The following is a 17,841-nucleotide window of genomic DNA, read 5'->3' on the forward strand; positions in this document are numbered from 1 at the left end:
TTTACATCAACATCTGCTTTACAAATCCATAGCGATTCGATTGTTCATTCATCAATTAGCGATTCCGAATAAAATAAAATGGCATTCTCGATTTGATTCAACATTCCAAAACTCATCGACATGGCGTCGAATAAAGATCAAGTAAACGTTGATAAAGAAACATGGTATTCACCCTTACCTGAATCACTTACAGGAAGCATTACACATCCTGCAGCCAATGCAAGTACAGTTGAATTGAGGATTGTAGGTCTTGCACTTTTTTCAATGTTATTTTCTAATATGGATTGCAGATTACAAGTCTAGGACAAACCACATCTTTTGCAGAACAATGGACAATGGATATTGTTGAGAAACAGGGATGCACAACAAGTATATGTCGACAAAGTGCAGAGCAAGTTTATTCAAATCGATCGACTGGATGCCAAACTAGTTGTTGGTAACGACACCCGAATCAAGGTCCAAAACCTAGCACGACAAAAACGATTCCATGCCAAACATGAAACAAGGTTTAGTCGAAAACAGCAGAAAGCAATGGGTATGTTGAGTCTACCCAAAAAGGACTTGAAGTTTGAGGTGTTTGTTCCATTGCATACACTTTGGATGGGCTATATTTGCCAAGTGATTGGAATTCAGAATCCATTAAATAAAGCGACTCTCTCTCAGCAAGAGGAAAAACCAGATATGGCTACGGATCTAACATTGGAACAGTCAGAAACTGTATTGGCGAAGCTGATCAAAGCTGATTTTCATGGTGCTTTCCTTACAGGTAACTGTGCATGCCATGGATACATCTAATGTAGTTAATACTACAATCCAATTGAATATTAATTTGTATATTTCATTAGTGGTCAAGTCAAAGTGTCCTAGTAATATAGGCATTTCTGGAATTGTAATCAAGGACACTGAGAATATGTTTCATCTTATTTCTCGTAAAAATACTCTCAAAGGTGAGCTTGTGATTGCTTGCACTAGTTAAATGTACATGCTGTTTGGGTCAAGTTTTTATGCAATGGCATGCTTAATAAATCTAAACCCTGCTATGCCGGCCCATTTTGTGGTAGCTATCCCAAAACAAGGCAACGTATTCACGTTTGGAGTCGGCAATTCCCTCATTACCTTGTATGGAAATCAGTTTCGTACTCGTCCCGCAGATAGAGCCAGCAAGAAATTCAAGGCAAAGCCAAGTGTTGCGCTTTGATTCGTTACTTTTTAAATCCACCATTCAGTAGACTAGTTCATCTCTCAAATCAAACTATGCATCTACGACCATATTCACATCAATGAACCATTTTCTGTATTATCTTGCAGTAATTTGAGTCTGGAATAAATCATTGGATATCCGTTGCGTATTCTTACTACAAATGGACTGTACTGATTCTTTAGCTGGTATTCTCAATCCTTTCAAACACAACATCCATTATATGGTGTACAATCTATCAAGTCGTCTTTGTATTGTGAAATATATGTTTTTGCTCTAGTTCAAGAAACTAAAGATTACAGGTTGTCTTGATGCCGATCGTCGAGAAAAGGACTGGCAAACTTTAAAGAGTTGACACCCTTATTTAATATTTTACGTGGAGATGGTTGTAGAGATGTTCAATAAACAAATACCAGTTCAAGATTATGGCTCAAGTGATTTGACTTGTTCATTATACAGAATATTTGATAGTGTATGAACAAAAGAATCAGAAATCAATACAATGATTCATCACGTAGCAGTTGCAATGACACCAGCTTCTGAAATAGTTTCAATGTATGGGTTGCTATGACGTTTTGTACTGCTATGATCTGATGCAATAGATGATCGGGATCGCCAGTTGGTGCTACTGGCTGTACCTCCAGTACTGGTCGTGCTTTGTTTCCTGTTTGCAGCCGATTGATACTGACCATTGGTGCTTGTGGCGTTTTGGCGAGAATTGGCCGAGTTGTGGTATCGACCATTATAGCTTGCTGAACTTCGACGACGATCAGAATTTTGATAGGAATCATCCGAGTGCTGAGAGTTGTTGCTTTGACGACGATTTAGACCATATCCTCCACGATTCCTATTCGATGTGAATTCACGACATACAACAGGAACCAGCAGTTCATTGACCACGCCTGGAGTATCAGAACCCACAAGATCAGCAGCTCTACGAAACTCTTTCAATAGTCGAATCAGGCTGGTTGTAGTAGTGTTTCGAGTGCAGTTGCGATCCGCTTCAAATGGATCCTCAACAATCAAAACAAGATTACCATTCCGACCACGTTTTCCCTTGCTAGCTTGATCAGTCGTTACAGTTTTGAATCCATTTCCATCTTTAATCGACACACAGTTTGATGCATCGTATACATGTTCGTAGCCAAAGTACCTCATAAATCCATAAAATAATGCTACAACTCCGCGTGGTGATCTGAAAATATCATCGACATTATCCCATCCAAGAAGCATGGTTGCTTCGGTATATTTTCGTAATAGAGGGCTGTCGAGATTGTGCTCAAAAGTAACATCCACTTCTCGCATTAAAGGTGCACCTTTTTTGCCAGACTCGTTTCTTTTGCCCCTTGCTCTAATGGTAGGACAAGGCACATGCGCAACAGAAACTGTTCCTGGCGGCACGGCCAGTTGCAAGGACGGTAAAAGTCCCAGCTTTTGCATATAAGCTATAGCCATAATGGAGTATGCATACGAGCTCAAGGTTCCTGAATAAAAATGACATATTCAAATAGGTATTTAGTAGGTTGCAATCAAGATGACTGCCTGAATAGCAATATTATAATCATATTACCTCCACTTGAAGGATTGTTTAGATCTCGGGCTTTTGACCAAAGTTTGATGAGCAGAATAAAAGGCTTTACTCTAGGATCCAGCAACGTGTATGCTTTCAAAAGTGCAGAATTGTAAACACCAAGACTATGACCAACATTGATATCTGCATGCACACAGAGCTTGGGATCATAAAATTTGCAAATGGGAACTCGAGCGTGAGAGATTGCTACGACTTCTTTCATGCCTCCAGCTCGCAGTATTCCAGCCAGATGATGCATGTTTTTAGCCTTGTGATTTGAAATCAGCTCGGGAGAAATCTCAATTGTCATGTCTACATCCGATGTGTTGAGTCCAAGATTGTTGACAGACGAGCCAAAAAGATACACATGTGCAGTATTGTTGTATGCCTGATTAAGAATCTTTTGTACTTTATCAACAAATTCACGGCGATCAGGCTGTCCTGCTAGCCTTGTAAACTCCTAAAATCAACAAAATTCAAGCATTATTATCAACGTATTAATACACAAGAGTCTTGGATTGTTCAAATCGCATTAGTAACAAATAACTTTGGATCTGGGTATTTACCTCGTAAAAGTTTTGTAAATCAAGAGCTGTTTCAAGATCGTATACTTGTACAGGTGCAGGAGCCTCAACAGTCAATAGGTCAAGTGCTTCTGGAGAACTGTCATTCGGTTCTATAGTGTCCTCATCCGACATGCTGGATTCGTCTTCAAAGCACTCCTGAGCAAAATCGACCCAACTGTCTTGGATTGGAATGGCATCGGCTATTTCTTGTGGTGTTGGATTGACAACCATGTTGAGAAAGATTTTACGAAGTCCGTTCTTGAGGGGAGCCGAACGAGATAGCGTCCAGATTTCTCCGCGAATGACAACAAGAATAGGATCGATTAGATTTAAAAATCCAAGAGATCGTAGCTTAGGCAGGGATTCAATTTCCTCTTGATTGGTCTTGAGCAGCCAGTTGGAGAGAGCCTCATGAAAATCTCGTAGTGGACTTCCCAGGTCATTGTTAAAGCAGGATTTGTCCTCTACGAAATAGACGCACAAAGCACAGACAATGACTTGGATACGAATCTTGGGAAATTGACGCACGTTGAGCTCTGTAGAAACAGAATTGCCTTGCACTGAAGGTTTAGACGCAGAGCTAAAAGGTGAGGCCTGACTAGTTCGCAGTGGGGATTTGAGTGTTTTTGGCAGAGGTTTACCTGAATGACCCTCGGATGCAACAGAGACTTGAATGGGTGTTTCAGGTTTGCTTTTAGATTTAAGCTTTGAAGGCGATTTGTTTAGAGTTGACTCGAATGTCTTTGCCATATCAAGAAGCAATGGCAGCAGTTTTGGAACATAAGTCAAGGGAGTATGCAACACATAGTTCCAGTCTGCAGCAAGCTGACGGAGTCTTAGTTGCTGAGGCATGTCTGAAGTATCAACAGGATTTTGATGTATAACTTCTTTACAGTCAGATACCAGCTCCAACTGGAAGATGCCAGCATTATCAACATATACAGGATATGGATGAGTCAAGAAAAACTCGGCAAGACCACCAGATGGAATGAGAGCGTCCATATATTTCTGTCGTTCATACATTGAAAGCTTTGAACCGGTTAGTATGTCATTTTCCTCAAGACATCGAGAGTAGAGCGACAGCGTGCGTGTCGTGGCATCAGTAACAGACAGAGTTCGATCTTGAGCCCAGTAAAGAGTAGCAGCGCATAACACAACCAATTCCAATATCAATCGCTCATCGTCAGTTGGCTTGGTGGATGCCAACATAACATCCTTGACACTCTGATGATTTATCTGACGTTGAGGCTTGAGAGTACCTTTGGCATTACTGAGCGATTTTGAGCTTCGACCATCCGACTTTGGCTTCAAACCATCTTTTTTTACATTGACATTTGACTCGGATGCATTCAATGCATGATTGTGAAGGTTGGAAGTAATGGTTTGACGAACACTAATGGCGAGTGCTATAAGACGACCGTCGATATTTACAGCATCAGAAATATCCAATGCATCCGTATCAGAAGGTTTACTAATAGCACTCAACGAGTACTGGCCAGGATTAGAAAAGTTTAGCTGCCAAGAAGCCTTGTTAATCAGAAACACAGTGGGTCCGTTGGCCAAGTATTCAATTAATTGATTATCTGATAAAAGCATAGGAGCATCCTGACTATTACATTTGTCAGACTGTTTGATACCATCATCCAAGTCTGCAGTATTTGACAAGATACGTTGTTCAATAGCCAACGAATGCATCATACGGACTCTACGCTGAATCTCATGTATATCACAGCGATATCTCTTTGTAGACCAAATAGCAAGGACAGACATGCAACGAATCATATCATTGACAAAGAGTTCGGGAGAAGTCATTCCGTCAAGTTGGAGTAAGAATGCAAACTCGACTTGATAAAACATTTATATATTCACTAGTGGCACAGCTTGCTTATCAACTCATGGCTTCTATTGTCATTCTATTGTTTTATTAGAGCGGCACTGTCAACTAAAAGAATTGCGCTAAGCAAACGGTAGTCAAATCCATTCAATTGCTTTGTTGTGGTTTTTGTTTCCAAATTCCTTTTGTAACCGATTGTCTGTTGATCAATCTTGCTGACTTGATAGTCATGTCAAGTGCATATCAAACTATACACTCTGTCAACCTAAATGACTTTGATCATTCAGTATGGTTTTATTGGTCAAATCCTAGAGTTCAACTCTAAACATTTTGCGATACCCATCAAGATATTTATTGTGGTCAGATTCGTTAATAGTTGATTAAAAACAAGTTACTTGTCAAGTAAACAGCACATGCACTGCTGACTTTAGTAGTGAATCATTCAACAATCTCCTTTAAAGTGGTGTCATCCGAGTCAGTGTCATGTAAATATGCAGCAATTCTGGAAAAGAAACGTTGTGCCATGTCGATAGTAAATTCAATCTCTTCTTGCAGAAACATGGGCAAATTAGGAATACCTCCATTTAACATGGTCACTTTGGTGGGATTGAACATGCAAATAGCAACATCTTTGTTGCATGGCGCGTAAAAGGAAAACTCCATTGCTATAATGTTGAAAGATTAAACAAATATAAATGACATAGCTTAATAACCTATTGAATAACATATGGCCATTACTACACATACCGTGTCTGGGACCATTCTGCTGGCACCTAAACTCGTTAAAAGGTAAATCTCGGCTACATCCTGAATCGTCATCCACACTACGCACAACCCTTTCCACACCAAGAATGTGAATACCAGTAAAGGCTTTGTAGATCATGCTCATTTTTTCAAAAGTGGCCAGTTTCTCTAAATACTCGTCTGTTGGTTTTGGCCGAGTAGCCTCTGCAGCACTCGGTTCCACCGACCCTTGTACAGGACGAGCAAGAGCATCAACTGAGTTTATGTTATCAACAGTCCATTTGCATACAGGTTAAATTCAACCGCAAATAAATCATTTCAGTTAAAACCTATGTACCTGTATTGCAAGATTCTTTGCTTTCAGTACTGTCCGGCTTAAATTTCCACTCTTTAACAAATCTCTCAAATATTCCCGTTTCTATCGTTTGCTTGGTCGCATGAGACTGATCTTGCAATCCAGACAGAGTGTCCAAAGTAGTTTTAGAAGCTGGTTTCTTTAATTTAATGTTTTCTTTGGATAGAGTTTCAACGCGCTCAAGCAATCGCTTATTCTCACTAGTAAGATGCTCTGTGAGCTCGTTACATGCTATATGGCACAATACGATACCAAGATACAGGGTTAACTTGCCATTCTATCCAGAGATCATAACACAAACCGTATTATTTACCTTGTAAGCGAACATTTGAAGCGGTTTGAAAAGAATCAAAAGTCTTTTTGGCTTCTACAATTCCAACCAAAAATAGTTCGTCGTATTGCTTTTTAAGAATCTGCAGTTCCTTTTTAATCTGGTGTAGTACATGTTAAATGGTAAGATTAGCCATTTTGGTTGAAAAGCATGCTCTTGACAAAATATCCAACCTTGAGTAATTCAGGATGATCCGACCGAGTAGATACATGTGTACTGGTGGTCTTGGTATCTTTACAATGACTGCAGTGCTCTTGACTATCCGACGTACAAGGTGCGTTGGATTGACTAGATGGCTGATGTGCATCATGAACATCATGAACATCCAATGCAGATACGGAATCTTGACTAGTTTTTAAACCGTTTGATTTGGATATTGCACTGCTATTTTGGCAAGCATCCTTTTCAGCGTATTCTGCACTTGAGAGATTGGAGCCTTTCAGTGCGGATTGACCAGCATGGGGTTGAGTAACCATTTTACCCATAGCAGCTGGTTTAGATTCAGCCTTTCTTTTTGTTTCACTAACAATGCTCGAGTCTAGTAAAGTCTCGTTGGCGGGTAGTAAAACAGATTTCTCAGATGGATCTTGCACATGCTTGACTCGCTTATTATGTCGCTTACGGCGAACTTTTGCTTCTAGCAACTCATCGTTTGAATACACATCACGATGATCTAAATGAGGATGATTCTCGACCGTGTGAGCACGGACCTTGGTTAGGGATGTAGTGTCATTCATGGCCTGATTGGAATCTGTATCTATACAACATCAAGTAAAGTTAGTATATATTTACTGAACGACCGATATTACTAGATGGAGCCAGCATTCATTTTGAAAATGTACGAATACCTTTTGAAACGACTTTTGATGACTTTTTTAAATTGGACTTGTATACAACATTGGAGTGCGTCGGTGAGTGTGAATGGGGAATACCAGCGGATACATCAGACTCATTTTGCTGGTCATCATCGTCTAGCTGATCGTCTATATCTCTAACTTTCCAAAATTCCCGAGGGGGTACTCGCTTTCTCTTGTCGTTGTTGAATTCGTTCTCCTTTTCAATCGAGTCATTGTCAGGCTGGGTAGATTCGTCCGGACATGCATGCACGTTTGAAGTTGATTCGTATAAATGATTTCCTCTAGCTGTGGTGGATTTAGAGGTTGCCTTGACAACAGGCGATACAACAAATTCCTTGCCACTGACCTGGTTGGCAGATATTCCCTGATAGGCAGATGTATAAATGTCAATATTGGGATAGTAATAAACTGAAACACTCGGAAATGGAACAATGGCCAAGCCGACTCAAGGCAGACTAATGAGAATATATCTAATAAAAAGGACTTTGGATATCATTCAAGAGTACCAAAACATGGACATCTTGAAACTGACCAACGAATGCACACTCCACTTACTAAACGTGATGGTGAGGATGGACTGTGATGTTTGCTGACAAGAGATTCAGTGTCCAACTGAGTAGTATTTGGAGGAATATCAGACACCGAGTTTGAAAAAGTAGCTGCAAGAGGTTTTGCAGCATGCAGTCGATTCCGCTTGACCATTGAAAAAGACAAGATTGTGTGAGCTGATGTTGGGGAAAGTCACGTCTGTAAAGTGATGTTCAGATATTGCGATGGATTGTTATTTCGATTAGATTTGGTTTCAAAAGTAATCGACAATTGTTAATCGATACGAATAATATCTGATTGTGTTGGATAGAAAATCCATTGGATTTATATAAAAAGGTTTTGATAATACAACTGATTGTCAAGTTGACAATCCAAGTTGAGATTAAATCTCATTCTATCGAGTTCAACATATCGATTTAATCTCAACTTTCTTTACAGCATAACTACTTGGTCAACTACAGTCTTGCTTACATTCACTATGGCTGCCACTGGTCAATTTCTTTCATTTGGAAAACCTAATACTCTTCAAACTCATTCACTATTGGCCTTTAACCCTACAAGTTTATTTCCAGATCCACCATCCGACTTGGAAAAGACTGTCATAACTCAGTCAGTTGCTACTACCATTGTACAACCTAACCCATCATTAGACAGTCTGCACGAACTACAATCTAACGAGGTTTGTCTTGATCACTCAAGCAATGACTCTGGCTTGCCTTTGTTTCCATCTCCGCTTACCAACGTCAGTGCCCTCCCTGCCGTGTATTCCGCAACTCAAAAACAGCCATTTGTTCAAATGACTCCATACATTAAGCTAAACGGTAAGATTGATGGAGTTTTTATTTCTCGCAAGGATGCAGATAAGCTAAGCATATCTACCATCGGAACAGCAGAAACCTGCTATGGTGAAGTCAACAGGTAAATAGCTGGTTGTTGGTAATATGGTTTCTTTTTAATGTCTTGTATTCCCATCAAGACTAACTCTTGCAAACTCATCCATTTCAATCATCTAAACCTCTACACTTTAGACTGTCTCCTTTGGGTTTGATGCTATTCAACAAGCAGGTCGTTGTTCAAAATGTATTTGAACTCCCCTCTGCCTTTGCCAACTCAGTCTATGCCAATGGTGTCGTTGGGTTAGATACAATTCATGCACTGGGACTATCTGTCATGTGTGATCGAGGCATGGTCTATGTGTGGAATCCTGAACACTCTTCCTATCACTCTAAAGACTCGCATGAGCCCATTGATCTTCACCTCAGCTAAATACTGCAGCCAATATTGAATCAATCTATTGAAAGCTAATCACCTTGTCCATAAAATTGTCATTTATTTGATCTATACTTGCAACCATATTTGTTAAGTGATTGCTCTTGGCTATCTGCATCTTGATACTACAGTCAATCAGGTGGATAATCAGTTGTAATGAACTATTTTTCAATAAAAGTCTTTTTCAATTTACATGTCTTGAGAAGGGTCAAATCCAGCCAATATCACTTGCTCATACAAACAATTCGTACATGCGACAGATTGAATAACCTATTTTACACCACGTGAATCGAGACAAATCTGGCGTTTTTAATGTTTTAAAAGGCTTGGTGCTCGCTCTATATCCAATCTTCCAGAATTATACTATTCTCAGTGCAAATACTGTATCGTATGTGTCATATATGTAATTTGATTCATTTTCTGTTATCACTTGCTCAATATTCTTACATGTACAAATAATAACCTAATTCCATTCGACCTATTCAGACATGGCAACCATCTTGTCGAGTTTACACTAGAAACTACCTCTCAATCACAATCAAAAAACATCAACAAAATTGATACGTTTCAATATCAACCTTTACATTAGATCAATCCAAGCACCAATGGACCATTTTGAAAGTCAGACTCGAGTCAATTCTCCATCACAGCATCAAAAGCACATGAGGTTTTCTACAAAAAATAATACAGTCAAGAAAATCAAGTATATGGATTGTATTAACACTTTTAAATCCATTCAGGATGAGACATGTTTAGTTAGACACGCATATCCTCAACATCACTTGCCACTGACATTAAAATCTATACATGCAACCCATGTGTTTTCTAAAATGGGATCGGATTATTCACTAACCTGTATGCCCAAATGGGATGATTCGCTACGCCATACAAATATATTGAAACCTGTTGGCACACATCCAGCTCGAAGTGTGACTGACAATCAAGTAGCGTCTTGCAGGACAATTAAAACGATTGCTCCCCAAATACATTCGAGTATGGACAATCAGGTGCAAAAAAAGCATGTGCATTTTTTAAAAACTAATCTGTATCCATCTACCGAGCTGTGTGAATCTGGAACAGAGGTTCTTCCACCTATTCGAAAACATAAAGCGCGTATGGATGGATACCACCCATGTGGTAAAGAAACTTTGGCGTTGGATCATGCACGTAGTCGAAAGAATGGATCCACAACTATTTATATTCAACACACAAAAGATCATTTACTCTATGATTCACAGGCAGATCTGAAACAGGGTAATGTCTACTATAATTTGCAAAACAATATACATATCTTTGGTATATTCCAAGACAACAACCAGTTATGCTTGTATAGGTTAATTGGAAATCATTGTGTTTCTGATTTTCACGGTCGAGTGTCAGTGCAGTCTTGATAACTCATTTATTTTTCTAGTTAATTCTAGTATGGATAGTATATCCACTACGACTACGCAAAGCGTTCAATCACGCACCTTGGAAAGTCATGGCACACGATCTCAGCTCAAAACTCTTCAACCACGACGTATTTCTGTATTTTCAACTCTGATCAAAGGTAATACAGGCACGCTTTATTCCATTCCAGATATAAAAAGATCAGAATACACTGGCGAATCATCAAATTTAATGAAAACACTTGTGGCTGGTTCAAAAGCATCCTTGAGCACAGTCATGTCCATCACAATGCTAATGAAGGAGCGCAATACGGAAATGGATTTGAAATACAAACATAATGTTCCAACCTCGATAACCTTGCCCAAAAAAAAGGCAAGTCATTTGATTCTAATTTGTTTGATTATAGAATGCCATTTAAAAAGTCGTACATGACCAACTAGGTTTGCACATTTGATGCTGTGCCAGAAGATAACTGCTCTGTTGATGTTTCTTCATCATCGTTTACATCAGACCGAGTTTCAACCTATTCCAACGAATCAACTCAGGACACGTTACTAAATCATACTCAATCTAGTGGTGATGATCAATTTGATGCACCCACCATTGCAGTTACAAAGGGTTCAACATCTAGTATCGAGGTTGACCCTTTGAATCCTACTGTTCACAATAATCACATTGACTTGACACAAAAACCACCTTTGGTACCGGCCTCATCCAATGTGACCATGAATGACACAAGAAAAGTGACATATCCTTTATTTACCACTTCTGAACAAGAGAATGAACCCCATAATGACTCGTTTTTAGATATTGGTACCTTGATTCGACAAGCGATCAAGGTACAAACCCCCATGACAAGTATTTCGCGTAAACCACGGTTTGACGGTATGCATGTGCCCAACATCACAGTTCAACCCAATAAACGTTGGCAGTTTGCAATACGGACAGTTTTAAAGTTACTACGAGGAGTAGAACACAACAGTACATTGACGGATCTGTCGAATGGAGGATTGCAAAAAATTGATAATGCACCCGGAGTCAATGAACGAAGCTTAATGCACGTTCTTAAAGCATTTCAATATCAAGGAGATTTAGTATTGACCACAAAGGTAGGACATGGTTTTTTACACTAGCTATAAAGGTTTCATGTGTGATCCATTGCATCATTGTAATCTGTCATGTAGTTTTAAACTCTGATATATACCTATGCTAGATTCAACAATTTCTTTCACAGAGCTGTGTTTGGCAAGGTTCTGAAACGGAAGAGAATGTAGCCATGCTGAATCGGCTGCTCATGACTCGTATTTCATCATTTTCCAAATTCCCGTATGATCAGCGAATTCGATTTTGTTCCGTCATGACCTATGAGGCACATCGAAGAGGAGCTACAATTATTCAGCAAGGACATGAACCTTGCTATTTTTATTTTATACTTAGCGGTCAAGTTGAAGTTCTCAAGGATCGCAGTGATGGGGTTACTGGAAAACTCCGATTAAATCTGTTAAACCAAGGCGACTGTTTTGGAGAAGTTGCTTTGGATGGATCATATCAAGAAAGACGAACCACCAGCATAGTATGCACTGCTCCAAGCGAGTTTCTTCGAATTGATAAAGGTACATTCTACACGTTGTTTTTACAGGAATCAATGTCTTGGCCAACATGGCTGCGGTGCTTTTTAATGAGGGGTTTATTCTAGACATTTACGTTGATAGTATATACCATTCAACAATGACTATTTTAGATGCATATCGCAAGATTCTCATTGGAGAAGACTCGCAATCCGACTTGTCAAAGCGTTTAAAACTGTTAAAGGAAATTCCCGTATTTTCACATGTAGATGATCAGATTCTTGAGCAAGCAGTACTCAAGTCACAGGTACATCACTTTGAGCGAAACACGATTATACTTGTAAGTTTAAAGCATCCGAATTTTAAACTGGAATCGGGAATGAATTGCAAGTGATGTAACTTACTGTCTAATTCTATTTGACCATTTAACACGATTCTAATGTGATGTTTTACCATCAACTTGTAAATATCTGCATCACAATATTATTGTTTGAATACTAGGAAGAAGGCAAATCCAATCGACGACTGTTTTTTATATCTTCTGGTTCGTGTAGATTGGATAAACATCTTCCTCTTATTAGAAAAAGAATAGGAAAATCGCAATGGCAACTTCGACGACCAGAAGTAGATACAGGTATGTTGAATGTGCACATTGAATGCGTTGCTGCGACTCGGGTCATGTTATCTGAATCCATATTGAATCTGTACATGTGTATATGATTTACAACTCACCAGATACACGGATTGGTGCTGGACAACTTAATCCATCATTCACACTTGCTAAAGGAGAGCAGTACTACCTTCAATGCGTTAGTTTGGCAGAGGTTGGACCAGGACAGTCATTTCCTGAACCACTTCCAACACACATTTCTGTGACGGAATCTGCTACTACCGAGAGATTGGATCTGATTTCCAAAATCAATGATCACGATGCACTGAGTATGAATCGAGCCTATGTTACAGTGACAGCCACTCGTCCTGTTGTGTGTATCACTATGGAGCGAATTGATTTTGCACGCATCATGACATGGTCCATGCTTAAATGCCTATTGGATGCCTCTATCCTGTATTCAATCCCAGTGATGGCCATGCAGGATCAATGGATATTGCAGCAAGGCTGGAAAGATTACAAAAGACGTGTCGTGCAGGAAACGATACTGCAAAAGTCGAGAGAGAAATGGGTCAAAAGGATTGAGCTTCAGCAATGGCATAATCTTCGAATTCCATCCACTCAATGTTATCACCATTAAAGCCATCAAGAAATATACTTTCAAATGATATGTTGCAAGGTTTAAATTGGGATTTCTAATCCAGTTGGGCTATTTTTATAAAACTGCCGAATTTGGCATAATCCATCAAACCTATTTTTGTGGAGCAGACTCTTATTTTTTTACCAATACATCAGCTACCGACTCACTTTAAGATAGTGGAAACAATTACATTTCTACATCCATAGCTGTTTTCATTCTGTAGATTTACATTACGGATTGACGTTGGAATGTCCAAGACATCAATGAGCAGTCGCTCATGTGCACCACCATCAGAAAATGTCTTTTTATTTGTTCCCAATCTCATTGGATATGCCAGAATTGGACTAGCTGTTCTATCATTTTATTATATGGCACACAATCCATGGATGTCCATGTCCATGTATGCTGTATCGTGCTTGCTGGATGCAGTGGATGGACATGCAGCTAGATGTTACAATCAAAGTAGGTCAACAGTGATGTATTTGACGTGATACAAGTGCAAGGACATGACCAAAACAGTAGAGATCGGTGTTGAAATCATCTTACTTGACCTAACCCTTTCAGTTAGACTTGTTGGAATGGCAGGTTTATTTTATTCATTTGGAGATGTTGCAAGAATTTTATTAATATTGATATCATCTTGTGTGGTTTAGGTTCAAAGTTTGGTGCTGTTTTGGATATGGTTACTGACCGGAGCACAACTTCGGCTCTTGTTGTGTTTTTGGCTACACAGTATCCAGGTTATGCATTTCCACTTCAGATTCTTACTGCTTTGGATTTGTCCTCACATTACATGCAAATGTACGCATCCCTGACGTGTGGTCATGCGTCCCATAAGACTGTGTCGCCATCTGCACCGTGGATACTGCGAATGTATTACACTAGCAAGCCGGTCTTATTCAGTGTATGCATGGGGAACGAGTTTTTCTTTATTGGGCTGTACCTGCGTGCATGGGGAGCAAAGCAGCTAGGATTGGAAGTCGGTATGGCGGCCCTTTTATGGTCTCTCATTATGGTTTGTTTTACTATATCTATTCCTATAATGGCATTTAAGCAGGTGGTAAATGCCATTCAACTTGTCGAGGCTAGTGAAATGCTTGCACAGGCTGATGTCAAGTCTAGATGTGCGCAAAAAGCTTGCGAGTCTTCTGTGCGACGATCTGACTAGACTATTTCTACTCGTGGAAATTGGATCATCAAGCCAACTGATCTTTGCGAGCGGAGTTGTATTAGCATAAATAAAGTTGTAAGCCACTGCAATGTGTAGTTACTAATACAGCATACCATTGGCTCGGGTGCCAAGTGAGTCTATTAAACATGTCAAAGTAGACTACAAACTGATCAACATACTGAAAGCCCAATAACCGATAAATATCAAAAGTAATAAAACGATCAACTGATGTATTTTGGGAACAATTCAAAACATATTCCTGAAATCTGAAGTAAAAAATCAACGCAATTAAAAAAGGTTTAGGTTGGCTTGTAGGTCGACATTTCACGCTCATAGCGTCCCTTGTCCTCGTCTGCCTTGTCAGTATAAACCTGCTTATCCTTGTCATTTAGTTCTCTCCATGCCGCTCCAAGAAGTTTTCCGAGATCACCTAGTTTACAAAGTTAAAGTTAGACACTTGTAGATTAGAAAGGAATGGGTGCTACAGTTGAGTGTCCAATCTCGAGCCATAATTTTAAAAAAGAATAGTGTTGTCCAAGTGTGGGATCAGACAGGGTAATATGAAGAGCGAATTAAAAGCAAAGTAGGATTCGTTGCTCATAGATGAAGCTGTGATAGCCACGATTGTTTTTGGGACAAGAAAGCAAGGTTGGTTTGGAGTGGGAGTGACGAGTCTCCCACCAACACATGGACGAGGGTGCGGCCAAACAAGTACCACGGGGCCGTGAATATGGGAAAAAAGGGAAGCGTTATCCAGAGTAACGAGTGTCTTGGTCCACCACCACAAGACAATTTGCAAGGGATGATGATGGCAAGTAGGATATAAATGGGTTGCCACTGGCCCATTGATGCCGTCTTGCATTTAATGTATGCAGACAGCTTATGCAGGTCAAGCACTTGGTACATGCTGTAGAGGGTTTGGAGACATCCACATCATCTCTATGGCTAGTATGAGCAGGTGGCAGTAAGGATGTGGAGGGATACGAACAATAATACGGACATGTATGATTCGGGACACCAACCAACCAGCAATAGGAGCAACATTCGCTAGTATTCATGACCACTTACCAAAGGATGCATCTGGGTTTTCTTCTCTAATCCTAGGACGGTTTTCCTTTGAAAAGATCATAAAGGCAGAGAGAGGACGCTTGGGAGCATCTGGATCCTTGCGAGACTTCTTCTTGTCGTCTCCTCGTTTAGCGACTTTTGTGCCAGCCATAGCTTGCTTTGGTGCCATATTGAAATCAAGAGGGGATTGTGTGTAGTGGAGAGTAATGGGTAGCAGTGGTGAGACACTAGTGCGATATATGAGCGAGGGAGGAAGCCAAGAGAAAAGGCTACACAGCTACTGCAGTAGCGACCTGCGCTTTTTTCTAGTGGCGACGCACTCTCATATTCTCTCGCTTCGGCCAATCACTGCCTTTTTGCCCCAACCCATTCATGCGCCACACCCCAACCTTTGTTTCGCCAGCCAACTGAATCTACATCAAATAAAAGTTTATTGTATACAAGTGAAGGGCAAACTCCAGACATTCATGGGTGAACAAGTGCCAAGAAAGATTATTGCCAAAAAATTCACAATATGGGTCTATTTTGTCCAAAAATAGTAGTATGTAGTCCGATGAGTTGGATTGAACTGGTGCTACAAGAGCTTGGCTATTCGGTATAATATCATGAAATGCCAGGACTCGATTATAATCCATTGCCAAGAAGCACTCACTTTAGCTTGGATGGTGTTGAAATTCAAAGAGTCTACGATTGGCGTAGACCAAGCGATTGATCAAAAGTAGAGTTCATAGGTCCAGAATTTCCAAATCCGCTTGAAAGTATGCTGTTTGAAAGATTATCTGCTCCAGCCAATGCTAGAGAAAGCGACTGGTCTTGCATTAGCTGCATATGAAGTTGCGGCTGGTACAACTGGGTATTCATTGTTGGCGTCATAGAGGCAACATTGCTTACAGGAAATGACGGTGCTACATTGGCGGACATTTGATCCATAATTGCTTGCTGCAGCGATTGTTGCTGCACTAGATTGGTAAAATTTGAGTTGAACATGTTGTTGGTTGCAGTATGAAAGGGCGAAAATAGGTCAGGCATTGCTATGGTCGAAGACAAAGAAGCGTTGCAAACAGAAAGCGACGATGGAGTGTTTGAATTGGCCAGCTGCAAGTTGATGTGATTAGAGAGTGTTTCTTGGTCTAGCGACGAAGAGTTTAGCAAGCCCATGTCTATGCTAGATCCAGTCATGATTTGAGGCATAAAGCTAGAAACATTGGCAGTATTTTGTAGGTGATCCAATGATCCTATAAAGGACTGTTGTGCCGGTTTTTGTTGAAGTGGAGTGGGTTGAAATGCATTGTCAAATGTCATGGTGTTTGGTAGTGCAGGCATTGTACCAAACAGTCCTAGTGATGGATGAGATGTATTGTCATTAGCAACAGCGGTTTGGGGTGGGGTTTCGGAATACAAAGCTTCAAAGATACTAGGGCTATTGGTGTTGAGCGTGTGCAATGCTAATGGTTTAGATATGTCAATGGAGGGCTGTCCATTGTGCTTCGTGGGGGAGGTAGGTTTGGAAAATTCATATTGCTTATAGTGCCCTGTATTGCTGCTGGCCCGGGGGTTTATGTGATTGATACTGTCAGGCACTGGCATGGAGTCCATGGTTGATCCATTCACTGTCAGTGGCTTTGAATAAAAAGTAGCCGAGTTGGCTTTGGTAGTGTTCAGGATACTGGCAAAGTTACTGCTGTCTGTACTTGTTTTCCGCTCCATAGACCGCATTTTCGATCGTCTGTTTTGAAACCAAACTTGTATTGTACGAACCGGCATGCCAATAGTAGCAGCAATCAAGCTTCTAGTGGCCGAGTCCGGTGATGGATCAGTAGAAAATGCATTCAATAAAAAGTGGCTCTGGTCCTTGGTTGCTCTAAACCGCTTGGGTTTGGACTGATTGCGATAAGCATAAGGCCTGTCTGATTGAAACGTAGACGGATCAACAGTCACAAACTCTATATGCTTTTCCGAAAAGACTTCGCCTAGATTATTAGTAGTACCATTGGTAATAGCACCAATTGGCCTAGTGTTTATTATGTGGCGTTGTCTGGCAGGGGACAGGTCTGTAGTCTTTGAAGCCTCCAGCGCTGAAAACTGCTGCTTTGGAGATGGATTGTTGTTCACCATGGCCTTT

At 40.3% G+C, this 17,841-nt stretch overlaps 8 protein-coding genes across 8 annotated transcripts; 4 read left to right on the forward strand and 4 right to left on the reverse strand.

Moving 5' to 3' along the window:
* Positions 1–147: 147 nt before the first annotated feature.
* On the forward strand, positions 148–1,198 carry BATDEDRAFT_89672 (uncharacterized protein; the record flags this gene model as incomplete). The annotated part of the gene is made up of 4 exons (XM_006680045.1): positions 148–219; positions 291–766; positions 846–947; positions 1,062–1,198. Exons 2-4 carry the CDS (start codon positions 532–534, stop codon positions 1,196–1,198), a joined length of 474 nt encoding a protein of 157 aa, XP_006680108.1. The 5' UTR covers positions 148–219; positions 291–531.
* A 510-nt stretch (positions 1,199–1,708) lies between these two features.
* On the reverse strand, positions 1,709–5,146 carry BATDEDRAFT_89693 (uncharacterized protein; the record flags this gene model as incomplete). The annotated part of the gene is made up of 3 exons (XM_006680155.1): positions 1,709–2,682; positions 2,769–3,228; positions 3,335–5,146. 3 exons carry the CDS (start codon positions 5,144–5,146, stop codon positions 1,709–1,711), a joined length of 3,246 nt encoding a protein of 1,081 aa, XP_006680218.1.
* Positions 5,147–5,496: 350 nt separating this feature from the next.
* On the reverse strand, positions 5,497–8,170 carry BATDEDRAFT_89673 (uncharacterized protein). The gene is made up of 7 exons (XM_006680156.1): positions 8,011–8,170; positions 7,447–7,819; positions 6,772–7,355; positions 6,581–6,698; positions 6,250–6,498; positions 5,916–6,167; positions 5,497–5,833 (listed from the first exon to the last, which is right to left on the reverse strand). Exons 1-7 carry the CDS (start codon positions 8,155–8,157, stop codon positions 5,607–5,609), a joined length of 1,950 nt encoding a protein of 649 aa, XP_006680219.1. The 5' UTR covers positions 8,158–8,170; the 3' UTR covers positions 5,497–5,606.
* A 312-nt stretch (positions 8,171–8,482) lies between these two features.
* BATDEDRAFT_26055 (uncharacterized protein) lies at positions 8,483–9,270 on the forward strand (the record flags this gene model as incomplete). Its single annotated transcript, XM_006679876.1, has 2 exons — positions 8,483–8,922; positions 9,033–9,270. 2 exons carry the CDS (start codon positions 8,483–8,485, stop codon positions 9,268–9,270), a joined length of 678 nt encoding a protein of 225 aa, XP_006679939.1.
* An 833-nt stretch (positions 9,271–10,103) lies between these two features.
* On the forward strand, positions 10,104–13,516 carry BATDEDRAFT_35480 (uncharacterized protein; the record flags this gene model as incomplete). The annotated part of the gene is made up of 7 exons (XM_006679951.1): positions 10,104–10,527; positions 10,685–11,034; positions 11,103–11,771; positions 11,876–12,275; positions 12,404–12,570; positions 12,732–12,864; positions 12,966–13,516. The coding sequence occupies 7 exons, from the start codon at positions 10,104–10,106 to the stop codon at positions 13,478–13,480; spliced, it is 2,658 nt and encodes an 885-aa protein (XP_006680014.1). The 3' UTR covers positions 13,481–13,516.
* A 227-nt stretch (positions 13,517–13,743) lies between these two features.
* Positions 13,744–14,648, forward strand: BATDEDRAFT_12351 (CDP-diacylglycerol--inositol 3-phosphatidyltransferase; the record flags this gene model as incomplete). Its single annotated transcript, XM_006679738.1, has 2 exons — positions 13,744–13,942; positions 14,134–14,648. 2 exons carry the CDS (start codon positions 13,744–13,746, stop codon positions 14,646–14,648), a joined length of 714 nt encoding a protein of 237 aa, XP_006679801.1.
* A 302-nt stretch (positions 14,649–14,950) lies between these two features.
* On the reverse strand, positions 14,951–15,888 carry BATDEDRAFT_89692 (uncharacterized protein; the record flags this gene model as incomplete). Its single annotated transcript, XM_006680157.1, has 2 exons — positions 14,951–15,081; positions 15,720–15,888. The coding sequence occupies 2 exons, from the start codon at positions 15,886–15,888 to the stop codon at positions 14,951–14,953; spliced, it is 300 nt and encodes a 99-aa protein (XP_006680220.1).
* Positions 15,889–17,429: 1,541 nt separating this feature from the next.
* On the reverse strand, positions 17,430–17,609 carry BATDEDRAFT_7426 (uncharacterized protein; the record flags this gene model as incomplete). Its single annotated transcript, XM_006679713.1, has 1 exon — positions 17,430–17,609. A coding segment is annotated over one exon (180 nt), but the record flags the coding sequence as incomplete, so codon positions are not given.
* Positions 17,610–17,841: the final 232 nt, after the last annotated feature.

This window comes from Batrachochytrium dendrobatidis (genome assembly GCF_000203795.2).
Source record: "Batrachochytrium dendrobatidis JAM81 unplaced genomic scaffold BATDEscaffold_8, whole genome shotgun sequence".
NCBI classification, from domain to species: domain Eukaryota; kingdom Fungi; phylum Chytridiomycota; class Chytridiomycetes; order Rhizophydiales; genus Batrachochytrium; species Batrachochytrium dendrobatidis.

What these genes read in the sequence shown, in the direction of transcription:
- BATDEDRAFT_89673 (XM_006680156.1), bottom strand. Translation starts at nt 8,157, where the DNA reads ATGGTCAAGCGGAATCGACTGCATGCTGCAAAACCTCTTGCAGCTACT. An exon ending in CATCCTCACCATCACGTTTA is followed by an intron (nt 7,820 to 8,010) that starts GTAAGTGGAGTG and finishes TCTGCCTATCAG; the next exon opens with GGAATATCTGCCAACCAGGT. An exon ending in CAAAGAATCTTGCAATACAG is followed by an intron (nt 6,168 to 6,249) that starts GTACATAGGTTT and finishes ACATAAACTCAG; the next exon opens with TTGATGCTCTTGCTCGTCCT.